Below are 26,199 nucleotides of genomic sequence, written 5' to 3' on the forward strand. Positions count from 1 at the left end.
TACATATTTCACTGTGTACCTTTTCCTTCATCAGACATGTGAGTTTAGCCTAGATTTTAATAATGCAACAGAAAGAATGCATGCTTCTTCTTTTTTTACTTTTATTATTGAGCTTTTACAAAAGTTGAAACTTTGCAAATGATTATATTTAAAACTTACATAAAGTTTTAAAATTATTTATTTCTTTTGGTGAACTAGTCCATTTAATTTTGCCTCTAAACCAGATTATCACACTGTGAATATATAGATGTTACCCCAATATGGGGCACATTAAGACATAATGCTGGTAGTAACTTAGATCTTAGAACTGGATACTACAGCTGAAAGTGCTAAGGGAGATGCCTCCTTCCACTCTTTCTCAGTAAGGTTAAAAGAAGATTAATGGCCTGCTTGGGGTGGACTTCTAGTTTTGAATGTTTCTTCTGTTTGATAATAGATTGCAAGCAATAGTTATAACAGTATCATAATTACAAATAATGGTTTATTTTATATGGTCAATGTTAATTACATTAAAATTATATTCTGTATGTTGTTGAACTCACTATAGTTCTTTTTAGTGAGGTATTCTAGATCAAATTTAGCACTTTCAGGGAAAATTGAATGGAATAATTATGAACTTTTTTTTTCTTTTGCAATTTAACGTGTGTAAAAATTAGCCAGATGTAAATCAAATGACAACAAAACTTATGGTGATGCTGAAGTAGCTTGTCTTCAGTTATTTAATTCTATGTTTTCTGTATGCTTTTTGTTTACTTCTTAAGCGACTATCATTCTATTTAAAAAATTCAATCAATCATCTTCATAGATAATTGGGCTGGAACATATGTGATATAGGCTTTCTTTTTTCTTTTCTTTCTTTCTTCCTTTCTTTTTTTTTCTTTCTATTTTAAGAGACAGCTGGTTGTCAAAAACAGGCATAATGTTACCTCTCCTGAGATGTTTTATATCTCTGATGTTTTCTACGTTAGGCAAATAGTTGTGCAACACCACTGATCTGAGTTGTGTGTTTGTGCATGTATACCTCAGATGCTTTCACACTTCAAGCCTCTTCACATCTCCATTCCTGTGGTGAGAGTCCAGAAATAATCCCTATGATTTCACATTATTTAACCATATTTTGAGATGGTAAGATAAAAATGTTAATTTTCTTTTCAGTTCTTAAAACCTTTCTTGTAAAATATTTCTAGAGTTGAGGGGAAAAAATCATCATTTAAATGAATAATAATGTCACGATTGCTTTATAGGAATATATCCATCTGTAATTGAATAACAATGTTTGCATTACAAAGAAGTGGTGGTTTTATAATATCTGTTGATTATCTCTACAAAGGCTTTTGGAGTCACTAAAAATTTATGAAACTTTTAATTTGATAATAAATTTCATTAAGTAAAATATAAATCTCCAGTTTTAAGTGAAGGAACAAAGTTTCTGTTTGAGTTTTCATCTTTCATAATTATATTGACACATTTTAATTGACACTAACAGCTAATAGACTATTCAATATCCATGAGCCAAGGGAAACATAGTCCACTTGACATTGTGTATATTATAGGATACTATGATTATCTTTTTTCTTTATTCGTATACTGTTTTATAATAAAATAAAATGGTAGTGCCAGTGTCAAATTATGGGATGAAAATACAGAATAGATCCATATCAACAAATTAAAAGTGCTTTCTTCTTGGACAAAACTTTTGTACACGCCTTTTTTAAAATCTCCTTTACACCACTTGGAGTACAATGATAGGGTATAAGTTTATGATCTCACCCAACATAGATCTGTGGTACAAAATAATCTAAAATAAAGAAATAACAATTCGTAGTTTTATTTATAGGTAGCTTACAATTTTTATATTATTTACATACTTTGAGTAATGCATTCTTCTTCTATCTTCACTTTTGATAAGTTCAGAGTACTGGTACAAATAAACCGTGTAAGAACAAGCTGTTCTGTTCATTTAGGGTGGTTCACAGATGTCTTCCGACTAAAAGTTCTTTGCGATCTCTATGATCTTCTTTTATCTGTTGTAATTTCAATTTGACTTCCTGTGCATGTGCATATTATGGTTTCCCTAGGGTCTAAATTGATAAACGTATATTCTGTTCATATAGTCAGGGTAAGAGTCAATGCAAAACCAGTATGTCAAGTTGTGTATTTTGTTTTGCTTGTAGTAGCAGAACTGGCAGCAGCAGAAGTGGTGGCCTGATTTCCTAAAAAGAGGGGGTCTAAGCAAGCTACTTTGGCTGCAAAGAATGAATGAATGCAGTGAAGAACAGCAAATAGATTTGAAAATTCCAGCTCCTGGAAGGAAAAGAGAAATGAGTAAGATAAAAGTCAAATGAAAGAATGATGACAAGACAACAAAATAATAACTAGATTTTTTTCCCCAGAAACAATACTTAGAATCAAATCTATCTGTGTAGGAATGTTGTATTCAATCTATAGGCATCACATATGTTACAGATTAACCTCAAGTAATGGTAGCCTAAAAATTCTAAAGACTAAGTATTTTTATTGTCCATGAAAGGACTGAAAATTGCTTCATAGAAATACTTTGGACAAATTAATTTGAGTTTATTTCAAAAAAGTTTATTTCAACAAAGTTTATTTGAGTTTATTTCAAAAAATATTTTTAGATCTTTATTTACTTATTATTGGATAGAGATAGAGAGAAATGGGGGGAGAGACACCAGCAACACTTGCTTCACCACTCATGAAGCTTTCCCCCTGCAGGTGGGGACCCAGGCTTGAACCTGGGTCCTTGTGCACTGTAATGTGTGCACTTAACCAGGCGTTCCACCACCTGACCCGTCAAAAATTACTTTTCATCTCTTATGCACACTGAAAATAATATAATTAGATTAAAACAATTTAAAATACTATTGTGATATTTAGATTATATTAGTAATTAACATAATAATTTGAACATGAAATAATGAATAAGGAAATACGAATGTTTATAACCTTAGAAGTCATTGTTTCACTTCCAAAAATATTCCATTCACTAGTTCAAACTTTAGCTGAACTTAAATGTCCTTCAATGTTTTAAATTACTGGATTATTTAAAATATTAACTGGAGTCAACTAATTATTTTTATTTTTAGAAAACTGACTCACATGATAGATACTTAAAGAAGTTGAATAAAATAATACTTTAATGACTTTTTATTTTTTATTTTTATTTATAAAAAGGAAACATTGACAAATCCACACAATTTCTACCACCAGAACTCTGTATACCCTCTACTCCCCTGATAGCTTTCCTATTCTTTAACCCTCTGGGAGTATGGATCCAAGGTCATTGTGGGATGCAGAAGGTGGAAGGTCTGGCTTCTGTAATTGCTTCCCCACTGAACATGGGCTTTGACAGGTCAATCAATCCATACTCTCTCTTTCCCTAATGGGGTTCTGGGGAATTGGAGCTCCAGGACACATTGGTGGGGTTGTCTGTCCAGGGAAGTCTGGTTGGTAATCATACTAGCATTTGGAACCTGGTGGCTGAAAAGTTATTGACTCTTTAGTCAGTATCAGGCTACCCCATCAGCTGAGGTCCTAGTTGGGGAGTCCTGAAATTCCCAAACAGACATGATGGGCCTAGATCTGGAATAAATCCCTCTCTCCATTCATTGTCACTGGTCATCTTTATCAGGAACAACACAGTAGACCCCTTTGTGGGCCCCCATAGGATCTTGCCCTCAACATAGATCAACAACAGTAGAAAATGTTCCATCCTGCAAAGGAAGGCTAGACAACATACTCTCTCTTCTACGTGAGGAAGATGGTTCTGAAATTAGGGCAGCTTGGAACTCATGACCACAGAATGTGAGCTCAGATCTATAGGGATGCAGAGGTCACAATAGGTTCCTAAGCTGAATATGGGACCCAGGTCAGATGAAATTGATGGGGTTTACAGTCAACAATATTTATATACCTTTCCCATATTTGGGAGCTACTCTCTTCCCTGATCCAGCTTTCTGGTCCTTTTTCCACATCATCTCCTCAGATAATAAACTGGATCCACCAATCAGATGTCAGGCTCAGGTAGAAAGAAAAAAGAAAAAAAGCTAGTATAGTCATGAGACCTTTGGAATATAACTAAAATAGGCCTACTATTTACAAAACAGAGACACCCACTCCCACCCCCACCCCCCCCCCCGAAATCTTCTTCTGCAATATTCTGCCCTTTAGGTTCATGATTAGTCAACAGTTTGTTTGGCTACTCTTTTTTTCAGCCACCAGGTTCTAGGTGCTACCATGATGCCAGCCTGAATTACCTGTGAAGATGACCCCATCAATGCATCCTGGAGCCCCGCTTTCCCAGATCCCTGCCCCACTAGGGAGAGAGACAGGCTGGGAGTATGGATCAACTTATCAATGCCCATGTTCTGTAGGGAAGCAATTACAGAATCCAGACCTTCCACCTTCTGCACTCCATAATGACCCTGGGTCCATACTCCCAGAGGGATAAAGAACAGGAAAGCTATCAGGGGAGAGGATAGGATACAGTGTTCTGGTGGTGGGAATTGTGTTGAGTTGTACTCCTCTTATCCTATGGTTTTTGTCAGTGTTTCCTTTTTATAAATAAAAATTCCAAAGAATGTTCTGTCAACTTACAACAGTAACCAATTTGTATATATTGTAGTGAAAATCAGTAAATGTTCATTTTAAATATAACTGTTCTTAGATATATATGAATATATATATTCACAATTTACATTTTATGCAACCAGTTCAGTTCACATGTAGCTTTTGAATACTTCTAGTTTCACACCATACCAGATATTACATGATAGGGAAAGTCTGGGGAATTTTAAAATGTGCACTGTGTTATTAATGAAAAAAATAACAAAAATGCATCCAATTTACACTAGGTCAAGAAAATACTGTTGAAAGTTGCAAGTGAGAAGGTGCATTATATAATTTTCTTAAAAATAGTTCCATCGCATATTTCACTGAATTGTAGATTATATTTTGCTTATTAAAGTATCAAGTTATCTAGAATATCTTGTGAATATGAATACTTTCTTATTCATATCTTCTAAACAACATGGCAGTTACTGGTACTTAGAAATATACTTTTAGGGAGTCGGGCTGTTGTGCAGTGGGTTAAGCGCAGCTGGTGTAAAACACAAGGACCAGCATAAGGATCCCGGTTTGAGTCCTGGCTCCCCACCTGCAGGGGAGTCACTTCACAAGCAGTGAAACAGGTCTGCAGGTGTCTATCTTTCTCTCCCTCTCTGTCTTCTCCCTCCTCTCTCCATTTCTCTCTATCCTATCCAACAACAACAATAATAACCACAACAATAAAACAACAAGGGCAACAAAAGGGAATAAATAAATTAAAATAAATATTTAAAAAAGAAATATACTTTTTAAATTTTTTACAGCTGTTTTCAGGATAGTGAGTGGTAGGCAGATGTAAAAGATACATAAAAGAGAATAAGATGATGTCTTTATCCATCCCTTCATCTCAATGCCAAATTTTGGCCATTGGTCACATTTAGCAAATTGATAAACTAATAGAACATCAGCTATTTAAACGGAAGGCACTTCTTAACTAATTGCTAATGTCATAATGATATTTCACTCTACCAACTGAGAATACTCAAATTGCTTCAATAAAATTTTAACACAATTCATTAAAATCTTATGGATATAAGTATAAATTATATTAAAATTTAATCATCATTAATTCAATGAATATTAAGATAAAATAGTGTTCAAAGTAAACAGAAAATTCTTGATGCAAACTACGTTTTTGTGACAGGATACAAAATGTGGATGCATAAATAAATAGTATTTCTAGAGCTAACAGTAAACTCAAAAAAGCAAAGCAGAAAAGAGGGCAACATGTGTGAGAACATGGGCTAGGAAATATACTTTGTGAACAAAACCTATAAGGGAAAAGCAGCAAGAAATTCAATACTTGTGAGAGGAAACTACTCCAGGGAGAAGCAGAATTTCAAAGATACTGAATTAAAATTGTGCCATTTGAGGAGGATTTGAGGAAAAGCAAGTAGTTTGTATGGCTAACACTGAAATGGGTTAAAAAGTAATTGACAGAAAATGAGAGGAAATTAATAATACAAACTAGAGCTTTCAGTACTCTATGAGTACTTTATGAGTATTATCCCATGTGACATGGAAAACTACAGAGATTTTTGAACACAGCACTAAGAGAAGTCATTTTAATTTAAAATAGATTAAATTAAATGTTAACCAATTTATTAGGAGAAATGATAATTTATAAAGCTGTTGTCTCAGGAGAATGGCTTTGTATGTCTCCATGAGATGTCAGCATACTACACCCAACAACAATTGTCATCTTCCTCCACCATGAGACAGCTGGAGTCCCATTCCTTTTTTCAGTCCTCTAGTCTCATCCTCCCTTTTGAGTCCTTGAAACTGTTGCAAACAACCATAACCAATCAAAAAGTCACCATGCATTCCCATTACATTTTTAAGTTTATTTATAAAAAGGAAACATTGACAAAACCATAGGATAAGAGGGATACAACTCCACACAATTCCCACCATCAGATCTCTGTATCCCAACCCTTCCCCTGATAGCTTTCCTATTCTTTATCCCTCTGGGAGTATGGACCCAAGGTCATTGTGGGATGCAGAAGGTGGAAGGTCTGGCTTCTGTAATTGCTTCCCCGCTGAACATGGGCATTGACTGGTCAAGTGCCTCTCTCTTTCCCTAGTAGGGTGGGGCTCTGGTTTTTTAAAGTTCTAATTATGAATGAGAGCATCTAGTATACAATAACGATGGATGTATTGTTGAAAATGAGATCTTTGGAACGAGATTTAAATAAAGGATGGAAACAATGGATTCTAAAGAGGCATTGTGGGATTCAAAAATTGAGACACAGATAATTCTAGGCACTGGGGAGTGGTACACCCTGTTGAGCACAGATACTACCATGTATATTGACTTGAGTTCAAACCCCTGGTTTCCACCAACAGGAGGAAAACTTTCTCCAGTGGTAAAGCAGAGCTGCAGGTGTTTCTTTGTCTCTCTCCCTTTCTCTCCCCCTCCATTTCAATAGCTATCTATTTATCTATGTATCTTTAATAAATTAAAAATGAAGAAAGTTTCTTTTAAAAATATGATTCTATGATTTTTGACTGAAAAACTTGCAGGATACAAGAGTTGTCATTTCCTGAAATGGGAGAAACAGGTTTAGCATGAAACAGTAAGTTTTGGTTTTGCATATGTTACTTTTGAGAGAATATTAGACAAAAGGGGGTAATAGATTTAAAGGTAAAATTAAAGTTACATTTGTAAATAAACTGGAACATATAGACATATAAATTATAGGTGAATGAATCTGTGGGTCTGAATGAAGGGATGATGTAGAAGATATGCAACAATAAACAATCTATTCTTAGAATAAAATGCAGAAAAGGTAGGGAAGAGCAGCCCTGCCCAATATGGCCCCATTATTTCTAATAGTGAAGAACTGAATGGAGCCAGGCAGTGGTACACCTGGTTATGCATACACATTGCTGTGTACAAAGAACCCAGGTTCAAACCCCTGGTCCTCATATACAGGAGGAAATCTTCACAATTGAGGAGGCAGAGCTGCAGGTATCTGTCTCTTTCCCTCTCTATCTACTCCTTCTATCTCATTTTTTCCTCTGTATCTATCAAGAAGGAGGAGGAGGAGGAGGAGAATGTGAAGAAAAACTGAATACATGGATACAACCCGTTAACTAATGGATATTAAAAGATTAAAATTTACCTACAAAATAGAATACTATCTAGATATAAAACTGAAATTCTGCAATTTGTAACATGATTTTATATAAAGAGTATTGCACTTAGTGCAGTAACTCAGCAGAAGATACATATTAGCTTTCATTAACATATGGTATATATAGAAAACAAACAAGTATCCTAAATTAAAAAAAAAACAAATTTTTGAACTCATGACAAATCAGGAGAGCAAAAGGGGAAACGAAGAGCTAAATAGAAACAAGTACAATGTTTTTCTTCATAAATGGAGAGAAAGCAGAGTAACTAGGCACAATCCAAGGAGTATGTGTAGAATTGATAGTAAGTGACTTCAATTCTGTTTTCTAATTGAAGAAGAAGCAAGATCTTCTGATAAAGAGAAAGGAAAGGATGTTTTGAAAATTTGAGTAATGTATGGAAGAATTAAGTTTACAGGTACTAACTTTGGTATCATATCTGCATTTTATCTTCATTTGGTTGACTATACATAATGTATAGTATCACATAGTATCCTCAATGACAAAATAGCAGCCTAGATTTTCATATGTTTTCCATGCCACCAAGTCATGCATCAGGGACTCAATAAATCATTGAAAACAGGAAATAACTGAGGTCTTCTAAAATGTTAACACAAACTAATACATGAAAATACACGTTATCAATTTCTTGACTAATGAGTACTTACTACTACACATCCCCCATAAATCAGTGTTTGGTTGTTCTTGAGAGTACAAAACAAGCAAAAAAAAAATAATAACGAGATAATAAATCAAGAGAAAAAAACTTGATGGCACATGGTAATTGACACAACTTTCTTTTATCTGAAATGCTATCTCAAGTTGTATTTAAAAAATATATTATATGAATAAGAGAGATATTAGCGCAATATGTAACTCTAGCATATGTGGAGTCAGGGAATCAAACTAATGCCCTCATGTATACAAATCCTGAACCCTATCACTGAGCAAATTAATCAGCCTAAACAATGTTCAGGTCAGAAATATATGAATGAAATGGTTGTGTGACAGTAGAATGTACATGTCATCATTTTCAAGGGCCTGAGTTCAAGGGAGAAACTTTACTAGCTGTGAAGCAGTAGTACTCAAGCTCCTACCTCCTTTTTCCTTCTCAAGTTCTCTCTGACCTCTCCAATAAATTAATAAATAAAATTTTAAAAGTAAATATATAAATTAAAAGTAGAACAAAAACAATGGGAGAATGAATTTTTAAGTGAAAAATCTGATTCAAGATATTAATAAAATTGACAAAGCTTTATTTAGAGCTCTAAGAATAAATCAGTAAGTAGAATGATATTGTTATACGCCAAAAAGAATAAGAAATAGTGACCTTATTGACAAGCAGGATCCTTCATTTCTGATCAAGAAAGAAAACCTATTCATTTTTTGAATGTTAAATATCCTTATTTATAAGATTTGAATTGCCAACAGGAAATCATTTAGATTACCAGTCATGATCTTCCAAAATGCAAACCCTAATATCACCTGAATTCTTTAGTAGAGATCTTTGACAGATAACACAGAGCATCCAAAATATTTTATCAGTTGTATAATATACTCAATATTTATGATCAAGCTACAGAACTCTTTGTCCCTAGAGCAACTATTTTAAGTTAGGCATTTTTATCCATAATACACAATGAGAAAATGAAGATTTTTAAGGTTAGTACAAAAGTGATATTACTGAAATTCAGTTTCTGACTTGTCTCTTAGTAGTCATAACATATGTGAAAGGATCTCTCATGGCAACATGGATCCTCTGAGACTATGGACATTAGGAGTAGGGAAAGGTTGGGGAGATTAGAAACCTTCAGTGACTAGCACATTTAAACAAGTACCTAAATTCTGCACTAAACAGAAAAGCAAATTTCTTTTTTTCCTTCTATTATTGTATTGTATTGTATATATTGTAATATAATTCTGAATATCAAATCTAGCAATATTAATATGTTGTGTAATTAGCTTTGAGAATATTTAAAAGTTTCCTTAGTAGAGGAATTGTCATGAATTTCAATGAGTAGGGCTACTTCAAGCATGTTAGAAGATGGCTAAGAGACTAGTTATATTATACTGAATTAAAATGTCTTAAGCACATACATGAACATAAAAAAATATTAGAATTATTGTAGATAACTATTCTTATTTACACAGAAAACTTACTTAGGGATCACCAAAGAATAAGTAATTTTGTTTATACATACATCAATATCAAAACCATTAAAATTTTTGAATAGCAGTAAAACAAATTTTATTATAAAACAAATAGGAAAGTTAGAACTCCCTAATAAATCCACACAAATTCTTTTAGTAGTTTTGAATTTTTTTCACAGCCAAAAAGTTAGAAAAAATTAGAATTTTTAGTTTTAAAAATGCATGCTGCAGCCCAATTTATACTTTGTGTTAAATAAATATTTATTATAAATTATTTGCATTTTTATTATAAATATGCATTATTAAGATAATATAAATAAAATTCATTTCATTATTATCCACATGACACATTTTCTTACATCTTTTTAAAAATAATTTTTTAAATTTATTTTTTATTTAAGAAAGGATAAATCAACAAAACCATAGGGTACGAGGGGTACAACTCCACACAATTCCCACCACCCTATCTCCATATCTCACCCCCTCCCCTGATAGCTTTCCAATTCTCTATCCCTCTGGGAGCATGGACCCAGGGTCATTGTGGGTTGCAGAAGGTGGAAGGTCTGGCTTCGGTAATTGCTTCCCCGCTGAACATGGACATTGACTGGTTGGTCCATACTCCCAGTCTGCCTCTCTCTTTCCCTAGTAGGAATTTAAAAAAAAAAAAACAATTATTAATGTTTTGGATAGAAACAGAGACTGATTGAAAGAAAAGTGGGAGATAGGAAAACAAAGAATTTTTTCATAAAATGATGGAAAATAAAGAAAATAAAAGAGCTAATACATACTGAAAAAATAACAGTAAAGCAGAAGGATATTTTTTCATTTCAAATATTACTGCCTAGCAAATATAATCAAGAATATATGATCTCAGCAAAGAGATAGGTTAGCAATTTAACTAAAAACAGTGTTCATTAAAACCATTTTAAAATTTATGTGAAATCTGCAAAAACAATTCAGAGAGGGAGAATAATTTGTAAAACAAGTGATAGTGGAATAATTGGTTACCCACAGGCAAAACAGTGAGCCTTGCCCTAAGCTCCACAAATTTTAGGGGGAAAAATGACTTAACATGGGCCATATGTTTAAATGCAATTAGCAAGTCTACAAAAACATTTTGGTGATAGTGTAAGAAGACTATCTTTAGAACCTGGCACTTGATGAATGGTTCTTGACATGACCAAACTTATAATCTATAAAAAAAAAAGTAATTGATAAATTGTGGTCACAACATTTTTTACTATTTTCAAGACATCATATTAGATCTATAAACTAGAAGATATTTACAGTGTATCTGAATATCTGACAAAACCTCATATATAACACATACATGTGTATATTTAAAAAATGTAAAAAAATTAAGACCCAACAGTGAAACATATCAAATAATTCAAAAAAAATGGGGAAGCAGGGAGTCAGGCTGTAGCGCAGAGGGTTAAGCGCAGGTGGTGCAAAGCTTCACAATCAGTGAAGCAGGTCTGCAGATGTCTTTCTCTCCCCCTCTCTGTCTTCCCCTTCTCTCTCCATTTTTCTCTGTCCTAACAATGATGACATCAACAACAACAACAACAAGTACAACAACAAGGGCAACAAAATAGAAAATAAATTAATACAAAGACCTTTTTTTAAAAAAACAAACTTTTGGTGGTGGGAATCGTGTTTATGTACACTCCTAGCAAAATGTAGACATATAAATCAGTAGTTAATTAATATGAGAGGGGGAAAATCAATTGTATGTCTCAAAGTTTTTCAAAACACAAAATGAATCTTTTTAATATATAGGCTGTGTATTTGATATGCGGACTCTCTCAAAAGCCTAGACCAAGTAGATTAGAAGCATTCAATAACACAGCTATATATAAGATACTGGATACTGTACAGCAAACCATAACAAAAGGAATTTTCAAAGTTAACCCAATTATCAAATAATGTGATGATAACATTAACTATCGATTGCCTTTTTGAACCCTAAGACAGCAGGAACCTCACATCTCCACTATAGAGCCCCTACTTCCCCCAGTCCTGGAACCCTTGGATAGGGCCTACTTTCCCGTATGCCTCTCCCAATCCATATCAAATAATATTGCATCTGCCGATCACAACCTAACCAACGCAACGATTGCCACTTCAACATGCTTCACCTCAGACTGTGTCCAGAGACTTCACGTGTGGAATGACAACCCTTCAGCTTCATTACTCGGGTGAGACCTTTCCTTTTATAGTACACTCTAATTTCATCTCAGGTGGTTCACTTTCTAACAAAGTCCCAAAACCTAGATATACACCAGTTTCTGTGAGAGAGAGCTTACGTTCACACGCATCCATAAACTACTGCAAAATATATACCTGAAAGCAGAAGTACACTAGAGTTTGCAGTGAGTACCTCCCTAACACTTCCTCTCCACTATTCCAAGCTTTGGGCCCATGATTGCTCAACATTTTGTTTGGCTTCGTATGTTAACTCTCTTTTCAATCACCAGGTTCCAGTTGCCACCAGGATGTTGACCAGGCTTCCCTGGATTGAAGACCCCACCCATGTGTCCTGGAGCTCAGCTTCCCCAGAGACACACCCTATTAGGGAAAGAGAGAGGCAGACTGGGAGTATGGACTGACCAGTCAACGCCCATGTTCAGTGGGGAAGCAATTACAGAAGCCAGACCTTCTACCTTCTGCAACCCTCAATAACCCTGGGTCCATGCTCCCAGAGGGATAGAGAATGGGAAAGCTATCAGGGGAGGGGGTGGGTTATGGAGATTGGGTGGTGGGAATTGTGTGGAGTTATACCCCTCCTACCCTATGGTTTTGTTAATTAATCCTTTCTTAAATAAAAAAAAAAAAAAAAAAAATAAGTTCTGGAGCAGTTCTGGTGTCTTCACGTAGGGAGGAAGGAAAGCTTCAAGAGTTGTGCTTCATGTGCCTCTCTTTCTCTCTTCCTCTTTATCACTCCCTTCCCTCTCAATTCATGTCTTTCTCTATCCAAACAAGCAAACAAATTTTCAGGGGCCAGGTGGTGGAACAGCTGGTTGAGTGCACACATTATAATGCACAGGACTTGAGTTTAAACCCTTGGCACCCAACTGCTGGAGAGAAGCTCTGCCAGTGGTGAAGCAGTACTTTAGGTCCCTCTCCCTCTCCCTCCCCCCCTCCCCTCCCCCTCTCCCTCCCCTCCCCTCCTCTCCCCCTCCCCCTCTCCCTCTCCCTCTCTCCCTCTCCTTCTCCCTCTCTTTCTACCTCTCCCTTTCTCTCTCTCCCTCTCTAAGACTCTGTTAACTCCCAGCAACCATTTGTTTCTTTTTTTTCCCCCCTCAGGGCAGAGAGTGAGAGAGACAGGAATGGGAAGAGAGAAAGAAAGTATAGAGAGAAGGTAAGACACTGTAGTAGCATTCTGGAAGCTTCCTCCTCCTGAAAGCCCTCCAGTGTGATGGCCTGGGGCTTGAAATCAGGTTCTTGCCTGGTAAGAAATACACCCTTACCATGTGAGCAACCTGCCTCCCCCTTACTTATAGGTTTTCAATTTCATAAAAATTTCTCTTTGGCATTTTTCTATTCATTTAATTTAATTTGTTTATTGTCTGTATTGATTTATTGGCTAGAGGAGGACAGAAACTGAGAGTAAGGGAGGGATAGGGATGGAGAGAGACATAGAGACACCTGCAACACTGCTTCACCATTTGTAAACCTTTTTCCCTCCATGTTGGGCTTAGGGGCTTGAACCTGGGTCCTACACATTGTAACATGTGTAACATGTGTGCCACTACCTGGCATTATTTATCTATTCTTTATTGCTAATTGAATAGTATATTTATAATTCATTCTAACCAAATATTTTTGACATGAACTTCAGTAGTGATAATTGTGACACAGTATACCTGCCGACCATAGGAAATTGAACACACAGCTCAGCTGATGTCAGCTGGGCAACAGAGCATACTACAATCTGTGTAAACACACAAGGGATTGTGGGTGAACCAAATGGACTTAAAAGCACAAGCAGCCAGAAGTCATTCTCTGTGGCTACTGCTTCTTCTGGTTAGAAGGGTCCTGGCTGAGGGTGCTCAAGGTGCCTGCCATGGCTGTTTCTTACAGGGAACTGAACACATGTGACTCAGCTAGCCAGTAAACTCCTCTACCGCCATGAGTAACCTATACATCGGCTGATCATTGTTTATCTCATAGGACTGAATTTTTATGATTAACTCATGGACTTTATGGGCTTAGTGTATTCTTCACCCCTGCTGATAATTGCTTATTTTGCAGTACCTAAAATATATGCCCCATCACTTTGTACTGCCCTTAAAAACTTTGATTCACTTAAACCTACTCCCAGACACTCCTCAGATGAATCCATTACTCTCTGCAGCCAAAGTCTGTTTATTTTTAATTACAACAGAAAATAATTCAAATTTTAAAATATAAGTAGTTACAAAAACAAATTTATCTTTCTGATCAGTTAAAACAGCATTGTTAATATAGTTGAAAATACTGAAACTATGCATGGATTAAAGTGAAAAAAACTATTAAATAAGTAAGTAAGTAAATAAATAAATAAGAGATAGAAAGAACAAGAGCATCACTTTGGCAGATGCAATGCAGGGGATCAAACTCAGGACTTCATGCTTGACAGTCCAATATTTTATCCCCAGTTTCACCTCTAAGATTACAAACCACTATTTTTTAAATTTATTTAATAATAACAGGGATAAATATGTATCAATAAATATCATTAGGAATTTGTATTCATATTCAAGGAAGGTAAACAAATCTGAATTTTAAGTTATATGAGTTTAGCAGTTCTAATGTAATGCCACAAAAATTACTATTTCAGCTATCATAAATGTTTTGTTAGATTGAGGGAAATTTAATTCATAAAGAATTAAAGCTCAGAAATGTGCTCAGTCATTTGATTTTGTTTTGTCTTTATGAAACTTTGCTCTTATAATTTTTAAGGTATATTTTTGTACATGAGGGATAGTGCAAGGTAAATGAAAATTAATCTTTTAGCCCTTTTGCTTTTTTATTATTCTCCCCTTTGCTTATTAAATTTATTAGTGCAATTATAGAGAATTTCTTAGGTTTACCTTTGCTTCAATCTGCTTGGTATCTGGATTCTGAAACAAAAATTTTATTTTGCTCTTGCCATCATCTGAAGAACCCTTAAGTTGAGAAAATTTATACCTCCAAAGTACAGCCTAAAAAGAAAAAAAAAACATTTGCAAGTCAATGCAATTAATATCGCATTCAAACCAAAAAATAGTTATTTCTTCAGTGAAAGAAGTGTGCCATATTAAGTGCTCTAAGTACTACTAAAAATTAAAAATATGATTATTAGATGAAGTAATTCGATATTCAAATCACTCTTTAACTTACAGAAGTAAATTTTATATTCTTGAAATAATTTCAAAAAACTAATACAAGTAACTCAATTTGAGTATCTTTCCTTATTTTTTCTTTTTCTTATTTTTCTTTTTTATTTATAAAATGGAAACACTGACAAGACCATAGGATAAGGGGGTTATAATTCCACACAATTCCCGCCACTGTAACTCCATATCCCATCCCCTCCCCTAATACCTTTCCTATTCTTTAACCCTCTGGGAGCATGGGCCCTGGGATATTATGGGGTGCAGAAAGTGGAAGGTCTGGCTTCTGTAACTGCTTCCCTGCTGAAAATGGGCTTTGACAGGTTGATCTATATTCCCAGTCTGATCTATATTCCAGTTTTTCTCTTTCTCTAATGGGCCAGAGATCTGGGGAGGTGAGGCTCCAGTTCACATTGGTGGAATCTTCTGCCTAGGGAATTCTGGTTGACAGCATGGTGAGTATCTTCCCTTCTATCATCAAAAGACAAGTACCAGCGCACTTACAGCATGTCTCTGGGAGTCGGCAGTAGCATTGGGTTAAGTGCACATGCGCAAAGTACAAAGACCAGAGTAAGGATCCCACTCCAGCCCCCAGTTCCCCACCTGCAGGGGAGTTACTTCACACGTGGTGAAGCAGGTCTGCAGGTATCTACATTTATCTTCCCCTCTCTGTCTTCCCCAATCTCTCTCCATTTCTTTCTGTCCTATCCAACAATGACAACATTAATAACTACAACAATAAAAACAAGGGCAACAAAGGGAAAATAAATATTTAAAAAATAACTTTAAAATTAAAAAAGTATATCTCTGCCATTAAAAAAGTAAAAACACCAATCATTCATTTCTTTATTTCATTAAATGGCAGTGATGAGTTTCAAATAGATCATTCTGCAGACACTTCTCATGGAATTCAAAGTAATAACCAGTCACATTGTCAAGAGAAAAGACCAGCATGAATAAGTATGTCAAAATCTTCTATTGTGTCCATGTGAGAATGAGCTAGAAAAATCACTTTAGTTAACCAGGTCCATCAGACTACATCATCTCAGACAGTAGGATGATTTGACTAAACATCAAAAAACTTTTTTAAAAAAGCATTTATTTATACCTTCCTCTACAGAGTATGCTATTATATTTATCTCATGTTGACATGATACAATGTCACAAGCCATTAATCAATATTGGAATACTATTATTAACTAGAGACCATCTTTTACGCTACTTATTTCAGTTCTAAGATAATAGTTGTTTCTGGTACAAGATTCCATTCAGGATATCATTTGGATACTACTTCAGTAAATTTTTTTTTTAATTTCTTTATTGAGGAATGAATGTTTTACATTCAGCATTAAATACAATAGTTTGTACATGCATAACATTTCTCAGTTTTCCATATAACAATACAACCTCCACTAGGTCCTCTGTCATCCTCTTGGGACCAGTAATATGCCCCCTATATACCCCCAGTGTTTTCTACTTTGGTGCAACATGCAAATATCAGTTCAGATTCTACTTGTGTTTTCTCTTCTGATCTTGTTTTTCAACTTCTGCCTGATAGTGAGATCATCCCATATTCATCATTCTGTTTCTGAGATATTTCACTTAACATGAATTTTTCAAGGTCCATCCAAAATTGGCTGAAAATGGTGAAGTCACCATTTTTTATAACTGAGTAGTATGCCATTGTGTATATATACCACAACTTGCTCAGCCACTCATCTGTTGTTGGACACCTGGGTTGCTTCCAGTTTTTCGCTAGTACAAATTGTGCTGCTAAGAACATATGAATACATAGATGTTTTTGGATAGGTGTGTTGGGTTCCTTAGGATATATCCTCAGGAGAGGAATTGCAGGATCATTGGGTAGGTCCATTTCTAGCCTTCTGAGAGTTCTCCAGACTGTTCTCCACAGAGGTTGGACCAATTGACATTCCCATCGGCAGTGCAGGAGGGTTCTTTTGATCCCACAACCTCTCCAGCATTTCCTACTGTTACCTTTTCTGATGTATGACATTCTCACAGGAGTGAAGTGGTATCTCATTGTTATCTTTATTTGCATTTCTCTGACAATCAAAGACTTGGAGCACTTTTTCATGTGTTTCTCAGCCTTTTGGATCCCTTCTGTGGTGAATATTCTGTCCATGTCCTCTCAATATTTTTGGATGGGGTTATTTGTTTTTTGTTGTTGAATTTGGCAAGCTCTTTACATGTTTTGGTAATTAGCTTCTTGTCTGATGTATGGCATGTAAAGATCTTCTCCCATTCTGTGAGGATTCTCTTGGTTTGGATAGTGGTTTCTTTTGCTGTGCAAAAGCTTTTTAATTTGATGTAGTGCCATAGGTTTATGCTTGCTTTAGTCTTCTATGTAATAGGATTCGTTTCATTGAAGATGTCTTTTAAAATTCATGCGGAAAAGAGTTCTGACAATATTTTCTTCTATGCATCTGATAGTTTGTGGTCTAACATCCAAGTCCTTGGTCCACTTGGAATTTACTTTTGTATTACGTGTAATATAGTGGTTCAGTTTCATTATTTTGCATGTTTCAACCTATTTTTTTCCAACACCATTTGTGGAAGACACTCTGCTTTACCCATTTAATAGTCTGGGTACGTTTGTCAAAGAGTAGATGTCCATAGCTGTGGGGGCTCACTTCTGGGCTCTCAATTCTATTCCACAGGTCACCGTATCTATTCATATTCCAGTGACTAGCAGTTTTGATGAAAATGGCCCTATAATACAATTTGAAATCTGGGAGTGTGATGCCTCCAGTTCTATTCTTTCTTCTCAATTGTTTTGGCAATTCTAGGTCTTTTCTGGTTCCAGAGAAACATTTGTAGCATTTGTTCTCTTCTCCTAAAAAATGTGGTTGGGATCTTGATGGGGATAACATTAAATTTGTATATGGCTCTGGATAGTATATTCATTTTGATGAGGTTAGTTCTTCCACCCCATGAACATGAATCCACTTCTTTGTCTTTCTCAATTTCCTTGAGTAGTGACTCATAATTTTCAGTATACAAGTCTTTCACTTCTTTGGTTAGGTTTATTCCTAGATATTTTATTATTTTTTTTGCTATAGTAAAAGGAATTGATTTCTGGATTTCAATTTCTTCTAACTTAGTGTTTGCATAGAGGAATGCCACTGTCTATTGAATGTTAATTTTGTAGCCTGACACCTTACTGTATTGCCTGATGATTTCCAAAAGCTTCTTGCTGAGTTCCTTAGGTTTTCTATGTATACTCTCATGTCACCTACAAATAGGGAGAATTTGACTTCTTCTCTTCCAATCTATATCCCTTTAATTTCTTGCTCCTGCCTAATTGTTATGGCAAGAACATTCAACACTATATTATATAGTAATAATGATAGTGGGCAGCCCTGTCTAGTACCTGATCTAAGGGGAAATGCTTCCACTTTTCTACCATTGAGTATGATGATGGATGTAGGTTTGCTATAAATAGATGCTATTACCTTGAGGAATTTTCAATCTATTCCCATTTTTATAGTATTTTGATCATAAAGACATGTTGTATTTTGTCAAAGACTTTCTCTGTATCTATTGATATGACCAAGAGGTTTTTTGTCTTGCTTTTTTGTTGATGTGGTGGATCACAATGATTTACGTGTATTACACCAAACTTGCATGCCTGGGATAAACCCCACTTGGTCATGATGAATAATCTTTTTAATATGCTGCTGTATCTGGTTGGCATTGGATCGACCTTCTCGTGGTGCATCCCGTGAGTACCCATTCATTGGGGAAACTGACGGTCCTTCCTAGCCGACTGAATCCATATGGATCCCAGTCACTTTCAAAGCCAGCAACAAGCAGCTTCTGACAGCTTTCAACCTGACGCTGTTGACTGGCTATGGAAGAAGGCCAAATGCTAGAAGAAGAAGAATCTGAATTTTGTTCAATATTTTAGCATCTATGTTCATAAGAGATATTGGTCTGTAGTTTTCTTTTTTGGTTGTGTCCCTGTCTGCTTTTGATATCAAAGTAATGTTGGCTTCATAGAAGCTGAAAGGGAGTATTCCAGTGTTTTCAATCTTCTGAAAGACTTTTAAAAGTAGAGGTATTAGTTCTTCTTTGAAGGTTTTGTATAATTCATTTATAAAACCATCTAGTCCAGGACTTTTATTCTTGGGAATGTTTTTGATAACGGTTTCATTTTCATTAGCTGTGATGGACCTATTCATGTTATCTAGTTCCTCTATACTTAGTTTTTGATTGTTTGTAGGTATCGAGGAAATTGCCCATTTCTTCCAGGTTCTCTAGCTTGGTGGCATAGAGTTGTTCAGAGAAGTCTCACAAGATATGCTGAATTTCTGCCATTTCTGTTGTGATATCTCCTCTTTCATTTATGATCCGATTTATTTGGGTCTTTTCCCTTTTTTGTTTTGTGAGTCTGGCTAAATGTTTGTCAATTTTGTTCACTCTTTTGAAGAACCAACATTTAATCCCTTTGATGTTCTGTATGTTTTTCTTATTTTCAACGTTATTTCTGCCCTAATTTTAGTGATTTCTGTCCTTCTCGCTGCTTTAGGGTTCCTTTGTTCTTCTTCTAGGTCTTTAAGATGTGCAATCAGGCTGTTTCTTTGTGCTTTTTCTTGTTTCCTAAAATGTGCCTGAATGGCTATGAACTTCCCTCTCAGTATTGCCTTAGCTGTGTCCCGAATTTTTTGATAGCTTGTTTCTTCATTTTCATTGAACTTTCAAAACATTTTGATTTCTTCCTTTATTTCCTCTTTGACCCAGTAGTTGTTAAGTTGTGTACTACTGAGCTTCCACATTTTGGGACTATTACTAATCTTTTTTTTTTTTTTTTTTGATTGTTGAGTGTTAGTTTAATTCCACTGTGGTCTGATATGATGCTTGGGATGATTTCAATGCTCTTGAATTTGCTGATGCTGTCTTTGTGGTCTAACATATGGCCTGTTTATATGATACCTTTCAGAACTTCTTTCAGGGCAGGCTTGGTGACAGTTGATTCTTTCAACTTTTGCTTGTCGAGAAGGTTTCTATGCCTCCATCTAGTCTGAATGACAGTGTAGCAGGATACAGTAGTCTTGGTTTAAAGCCTTTATCATTGAGCAATCAATAGATATCTTGCAATTCTCTTCTGGCCTGTAATGTTTGTGTGGAGAAGTCTGCTGCTAATCTTATGGGTTTTCCTCTGTAGGTGACTGTTTTTCTCTTGCAGCCTTCAGGATCCTTTCTTTATCCTTATTCCCATCCATTTTAAATATCACATGTCTTGGTGTTTTTAAGTCTGGGTTAATTCTGTTTGGGACCCTCTGGGCTTCTTAAACCTTTATGTCTTTTATGCTGTCTAGAGTAGAGAAGTTTTCAGCTATTATGTCCTGAAGAATGCTTTCTTCCTCTCCCTCTCTTTCTTCCTCTGGTAAGCCAATAATGTGTATATTATTTTTTGAAGTCATCGCATAGGTCTCTGTTGTTGTTTTCAGTATCTATTAATCTCTTTTTGAGATCTCATATTTCCTTTTTAGTTATCTCTAATTTGTGTTTGATCCTTCTAATTCTGTCTTCAGCCTCATTTTTTCTATTCTCTCTCCCCTCTGCCGTTTTCTGGAGTTCATCTATTTAGTTACCCTGTTCTGATACTATTTTAGTTTGTTCAACTAGTTGTGTTCTTAGCTCAGCTATTTCAGCTTTCAGCTCTCTGATAACCTTGAGATAATTAGTGTTTTCTTCCAGAGTCTCATTGGTTGTTTCTGCTTCTCTGATGACAATTCTTTCAAACTCTTTACTCACTCCTGTGATTATTTACTTAACTAGTATTTGGATGTTGACCTCATTATTTTGTGCTTCAACCTTTGGGGGTCTTTTAACTGGACTCTTGTCCTGGTTAATTTCTCCAATATTTCTTCTTGTTGGTTTAACCATTTTATATAGTATGTTATGAGGTTCCTCTTTCAGTACTTTTCAAATTACTGATCACGCTTGTCTGGATTGATTTTTGTCTAATTAAGGCACTTAAAGGGTTCACAGTTGTGGAAATTGATAGTTGTTTCAATATTATTTTAATCCCTGAGTTGGAGATCAGTGGCTTAAAAGCCTCTTTTTTTTTTTCTTCCATGTAGGCTATGGGAGCCAGAGGGCTTTTGTACTATAAGTAGGCTTTTTAGCCCAATCACTGACTCCTGACCAAGAGATAAAGCAGGGTGGGACAGAGATAATCCAGTGGTTATGTAAAGAGACTCTCACAGCTCCACAACAGGACACAGAGGTATAGATCTTCTGAGTTTCCTGGTTAGTTCTCTGTCCCCTGGTGTCAGCACAGGGTCTCTTGATTCTGAGTGCAGTAGCAATGGAGACTCACAGTTGCATTTGGTGAGTCTTAGGGGTGCCCTCTCCTCCTTCAGCAGTCTTTTTCTTGGTGAAACAGACTGGAGGTGGTGTCTCAACTGGTAAACTGCTGGACTGTTACCAGCCACTTAATCTCTCCCTAGGCTCCTCCCTGTCCATGAGCCACACGTTTTGCACTCACCAGTGATTCCATGGGTTCCAGAAGTTGTTCAAGTCCTGTCTTGTTGTGGTCCCTTTTGGTCTCCTTTGGAATTCCTAGTTGACCCAGGAGAGGAGAAGAGAGGAGAGAAAAACAGCTGGTGCTGCTCTGTAGCCCCGCCTCCTGAAGTTTAGGTCAATTATTCTTGGGCTTAACTGTAACAATTTCTCAGATGTTTGGCAGACTTTCCTCAGTAATATGAGGTATACTGACCATGTACTTCAGAAAATGTCTTCTGATGAAGTTTCTCTATTTTCTTTTTAAAAAAATTTTATTCTTTGATTTACACATTTATTTACAAAATTACATAACAGGAGTATAATTCCACACCACCAGTTTTCTGAACCCCCAGTCTCTCCCCTGGAAGCCACTGCAGTTCTCCTAACATTACTGACCTGGGCCAACCATCATCTGTACAAGTATAGCTCTCTGTCCACATTTGTACATAATTGCCCCTTTTTCTTCCAAGCCCAGTCCTCTTTTCCCCTTCAAGCCACTCATGACACCATTACTATATCCAAATGTCCCTCTCCTTTTCCTCTCTTTCTGGGAGCTGATGGAGCTGGAATTCAGAGATTTCTTATCCACTGACTTCTATCACTTCTACCCCAATTGGGGTATGGGTCAAAATTGGTTTTGGGATAGAAATTCTGCATAAGGTAGAAATTCTGGCTTCTGTAATTGCTTCTTCACTGGTCACGGGCATTGACAGATTCATCCACACCCCCAGCCTACTTCTATGTGTCCTAAGTGGCCTTTACCTCTGGAGAGGCAAGGTTACAAGACATGCTGGTCCTCTGCCTAGAGAAGTCAGGTTAGAATCAAGGAAGCATCTGCAATGTGGTATCTGGAAGGTGAAAGGACATAAAGCGATACAAAATGCTTAATGAACAGGAACCAAAAAGTAGATGAGATTAGTTATTTTATGGTGGAAGAATACTAGGAAGTCCATTTTAGGGATGTTTAGGGGGCCCACGACTATAGTAGTGTTGCTGAGTTTGAAAGCTAGAGCAAAGTTGGACAGAAACATTTTCTAAGAAAATGATGTCAGAGTAGAGAAAAGGGCTAGAAAGTTGTATTAGGGCAGTGAGTAGCTCCCATTATTGGAAAAAAAAAAAAAACTCTGTGGTTAAAATTAATTAACTTTGGGGCCAGGAGGTGGCACACCTGGTTAAGCACTCACATTACAGTGCACAAGGACCCAGGTTCAAACCTCTGGTCCCCATCTGCAGGGAGACAGCTTCATAAGTGGTGAAGCAGGGCTGCAGGCATCTCCCTATCTCCCCCTTCCTTCTCAATTTCTCTCTGTCTCTATCCAATAATAAATAAATAAAAATAAAAATAATATTAATTAATTTCCTGTATCCCAACTCAGGGTGTGTGTGTGTGTGTGTGTGTGTCTGTGTGTCTGTGTGTGTGTGTGTGTGTGTGTGTGTGTGTGTGTGGCATTAGAGCCTGTGTAACCTCTAAGTCCCTATTGGTCTAGGCTTGCAGCTCATGGCCATGGTTGGGAACACTGTAGGATCATTCATTTCAGGACTGGTCTTCCTTAAGTGGCAAGGCAGGATACCCCAGCCTCCCTTTGGAGACTGGGGTTGTCCCTGTCACTGCTTAATGGTGAGGGTCAGGCTGTGGGAAGCTCACAAGAGAACTTATGATGATGATGTTCTTGATGGCAGTGTCCAGCGGTAATGCAGAGAGGGACCCATTAAAGGTCTAGGCCTTCAGATTTGTGTGGGAATCCAAGGATTCCTTGACCAGGGCCCCAGGTGATGAAGCAGTGTGATATTCACCAAAAGACCAATTATAAAGTGAATCAGTCTCTTCCCCTTATACAACTTTTGTAGTCTTCTCTTTATCTGATGGCCTTAAACTTTCTCCCTGTTGTTTATGCATTTCATGTTATTTGTTGAACCCTACCAGAATTAGTTTTTTGGGATCTGTCTTCTTTGGGACTTACTGCTAGACTGCTAAGCTAATTTGGTCTAAATCTAATCGATTAGAGAATTTATGATGATGCCTTACTTAGGCACTTCACCTAGGATTCCAGATTTATTAGATATAACACTAATCATTGAAGACTACTGAGTGCTGTTACTTTGAATTATATAGTTTTCCCTTTCTTATGTACATGTACACCTGAATCCAGTACATGTACATAAGCAAGGGACAATTAAATAATTCAAAGTAATAGCACTCAGTAGTCTTCGTTAAGCATTTTGTATCACTTTATGTCCTGACACCTTCCAGACACCAAATTGCAGATGCTTCCTTGATTCTAACCTCTAGGGGGTTAGGGTGGGAAAAGGTAGATTTTCAGTTCAACTATAGGGGGGTAGAAGTAGGGACACAAACCTTTGGTGGCAGGAAAGTTGTTAATATAGTCTCCTGTTAACCTATCCTTATAAATCACCATTTAATCAGCTAGAGAGGAGAAAACAGACTTAATGTTTCCAGCTTTTAAATGCATAAACTTCAGTTCTGAGTATATATTCCTTCAATCTATACACTTAAGGCTTCAAATGAGTAAACTGAATTTTAACATTGGGCTTAAATATACAATGCCTTTCTAATAATAATTTTTTGAAATATTAAATAACCTATAATTTTAGACCAAGGAGACCAGAAGTAATCAGTCTTGTCTGTATACAAATTACAGTTATTTGTAAACAGCATTATATGACACAAATCATGGTAAGGTCTTGTATAGTACTGTAAATCTTAACCACAGAATTTTCAAAGTAAATCAAGTTCCCAAATAACTTGGCTATAATAATTATCTATTGCTTTCTTAAACCTAAGAAAGCAAGGAACCTTCCTCATTCTCTATAATTGTAATTTTCTCCATGGACCAAGCACCAATGATCCCCTAATTTAGCTTATACACTTCTATGCTATCTTGAGCTTTCTTTGTTATGAACTGTTAAACTAATTGCAGTCTTCCCCATTAGGAAACACAAGAAAAAACTGTTGCAAAACAGAGAAATGTAGATTCTAGAAAGGAGACAAATGTGTGAAGCAGCAAAGTTTGCTTCAGTTAGGGGTCAGAGTTAAAATCTGGTGCTGTACAGGACAAAGCAGGCACATTATCCAGGCACACTATCTTATCTGCCCAATTCTCAGGAATTTTCACAGAATAAAACAGAAGAAATCCTAAATCAGATAGAAGAATATGATTTGGGACTGGGACTAGACTCATTGAAAGATGGCCTCAGGAGTCAGGCGGTAGTGCAGTGGGTTAAGCGCACATGCTTCAAAGTGTAGGAAGTGGCTCAAGGATCTCAGTTCAAGACCCCGGCTCCCCATCTGCAGGGAAGTAGCTTCTCAAGCAGTGAATCAGGTCTGCAGGTGTCTATCTTTCTCTCCCCCTCTCTGTCTTCCCCTCCTCTCTCCATTTCTCTCTGTTCTATCTAACAACAATGACTTCAGTAGCTACAACAATAAAACAACAAGAACAACAAAAGAGAATAAATAAATATTAAAAAAAATCTTTAAAAAGAAGATGGACTCACTGGAAATAATGCTTAAATACTTTGGTATCTGCATCTTATAATTACATTTGATTTTTTTTTTATAATGAGCTATACAGCTTTTTAAATAATGTTGCAAAAATATCATATAGCTTTTTTTAGATTTATTTATTCCCTTTTGTTGCCCTTGTTGTTTGTTCATATAGCTTTTTACAATTCAATATATTATGTGAAAATTTTAGCGGTAAATAAATATTACTTACAAGGAAATTAAAACCAGTGATTGAAGGAAAGGCCATCTAAAATGCAATGAGAAACGTTATAAAGCAACATTACTAATAATAAACTAATCTAGAAAAATAACAGGTTAGAGGCCAGGCTGTGATGCACCTGGTTAGGCATACACATAATCATGTGCAAGGACCTGGGTTCAAACCCTGGTCCCTACCCACGGAGGGAAAGCTTCACAAGTGGTAAAGTAGGGCAACACGTGGTAAAATAGGGCTACAGGTGTCTCTCTGTCTCATTCCCTCTCTACAGCCCCCTCTCTTTTGAATTTCTCTCTGTTTCTATCCATTGGTAAGTAAATAAATAAGTATTTTACAAAATAAAAATAACAAGTTACAAAGTAGAAATGGAATAGTTTTGAAAAATTTGAAAGGTGGAGGAAGAAAAATGCTAATAAATAGATGTCATATGCAGAGTATATATTAAGATTTTTTTTTACTATTATCTGATTTTGTGTTGGGTAGTTGCCATCTCCCCCTGGCTTCTTCTTATCCATATGCCTATATAGGGATTTACTGATCCAAAGGTTTGGTCTATTTACATAAATCACTTTTACATAAAGCACTCCAGGGCATTGGTGGTTCAGTTATAGGATTCTCGCCTGTTCCGCCCCCTCCTTGTCACACTCTGATTTTCA

At 36.2% G+C, this 26,199-nt stretch overlaps 1 protein-coding gene across 2 annotated transcripts in view; it reads right to left on the reverse strand.

Annotated features, from left to right (window-relative positions):
* Positions 1-1,716: 1,716 nt before the first annotated feature.
* The window catches only part of SNTG1 (syntrophin gamma 1), a 333,984-nt gene continuing 309,501 nt past the window's right edge, over positions 1,717-26,199 (reverse strand). For both annotated transcript variants that reach the window (XM_060198528.1, XM_060198531.1), the window contains 2 exons: positions 14,991-15,101; positions 1,717-2,304 (listed from right to left, as the gene is read on the reverse strand). In XM_060198528.1, coding sequence (XP_060054511.1) covers positions 2,146-2,304; positions 14,991-15,101 — 270 coding nt within the window. In that variant the 3' untranslated portion in view covers positions 1,717-2,145. The remainder of the gene's footprint in view (positions 2,305-14,990; positions 15,102-26,199) is intronic.

The sequence above is a fragment of the Erinaceus europaeus genome, chromosome 1 (assembly GCF_950295315.1).
Source record: "Erinaceus europaeus chromosome 1, mEriEur2.1, whole genome shotgun sequence".
In the NCBI taxonomy this organism is placed as follows: domain Eukaryota; kingdom Metazoa; phylum Chordata; class Mammalia; order Eulipotyphla; family Erinaceidae; genus Erinaceus; species Erinaceus europaeus.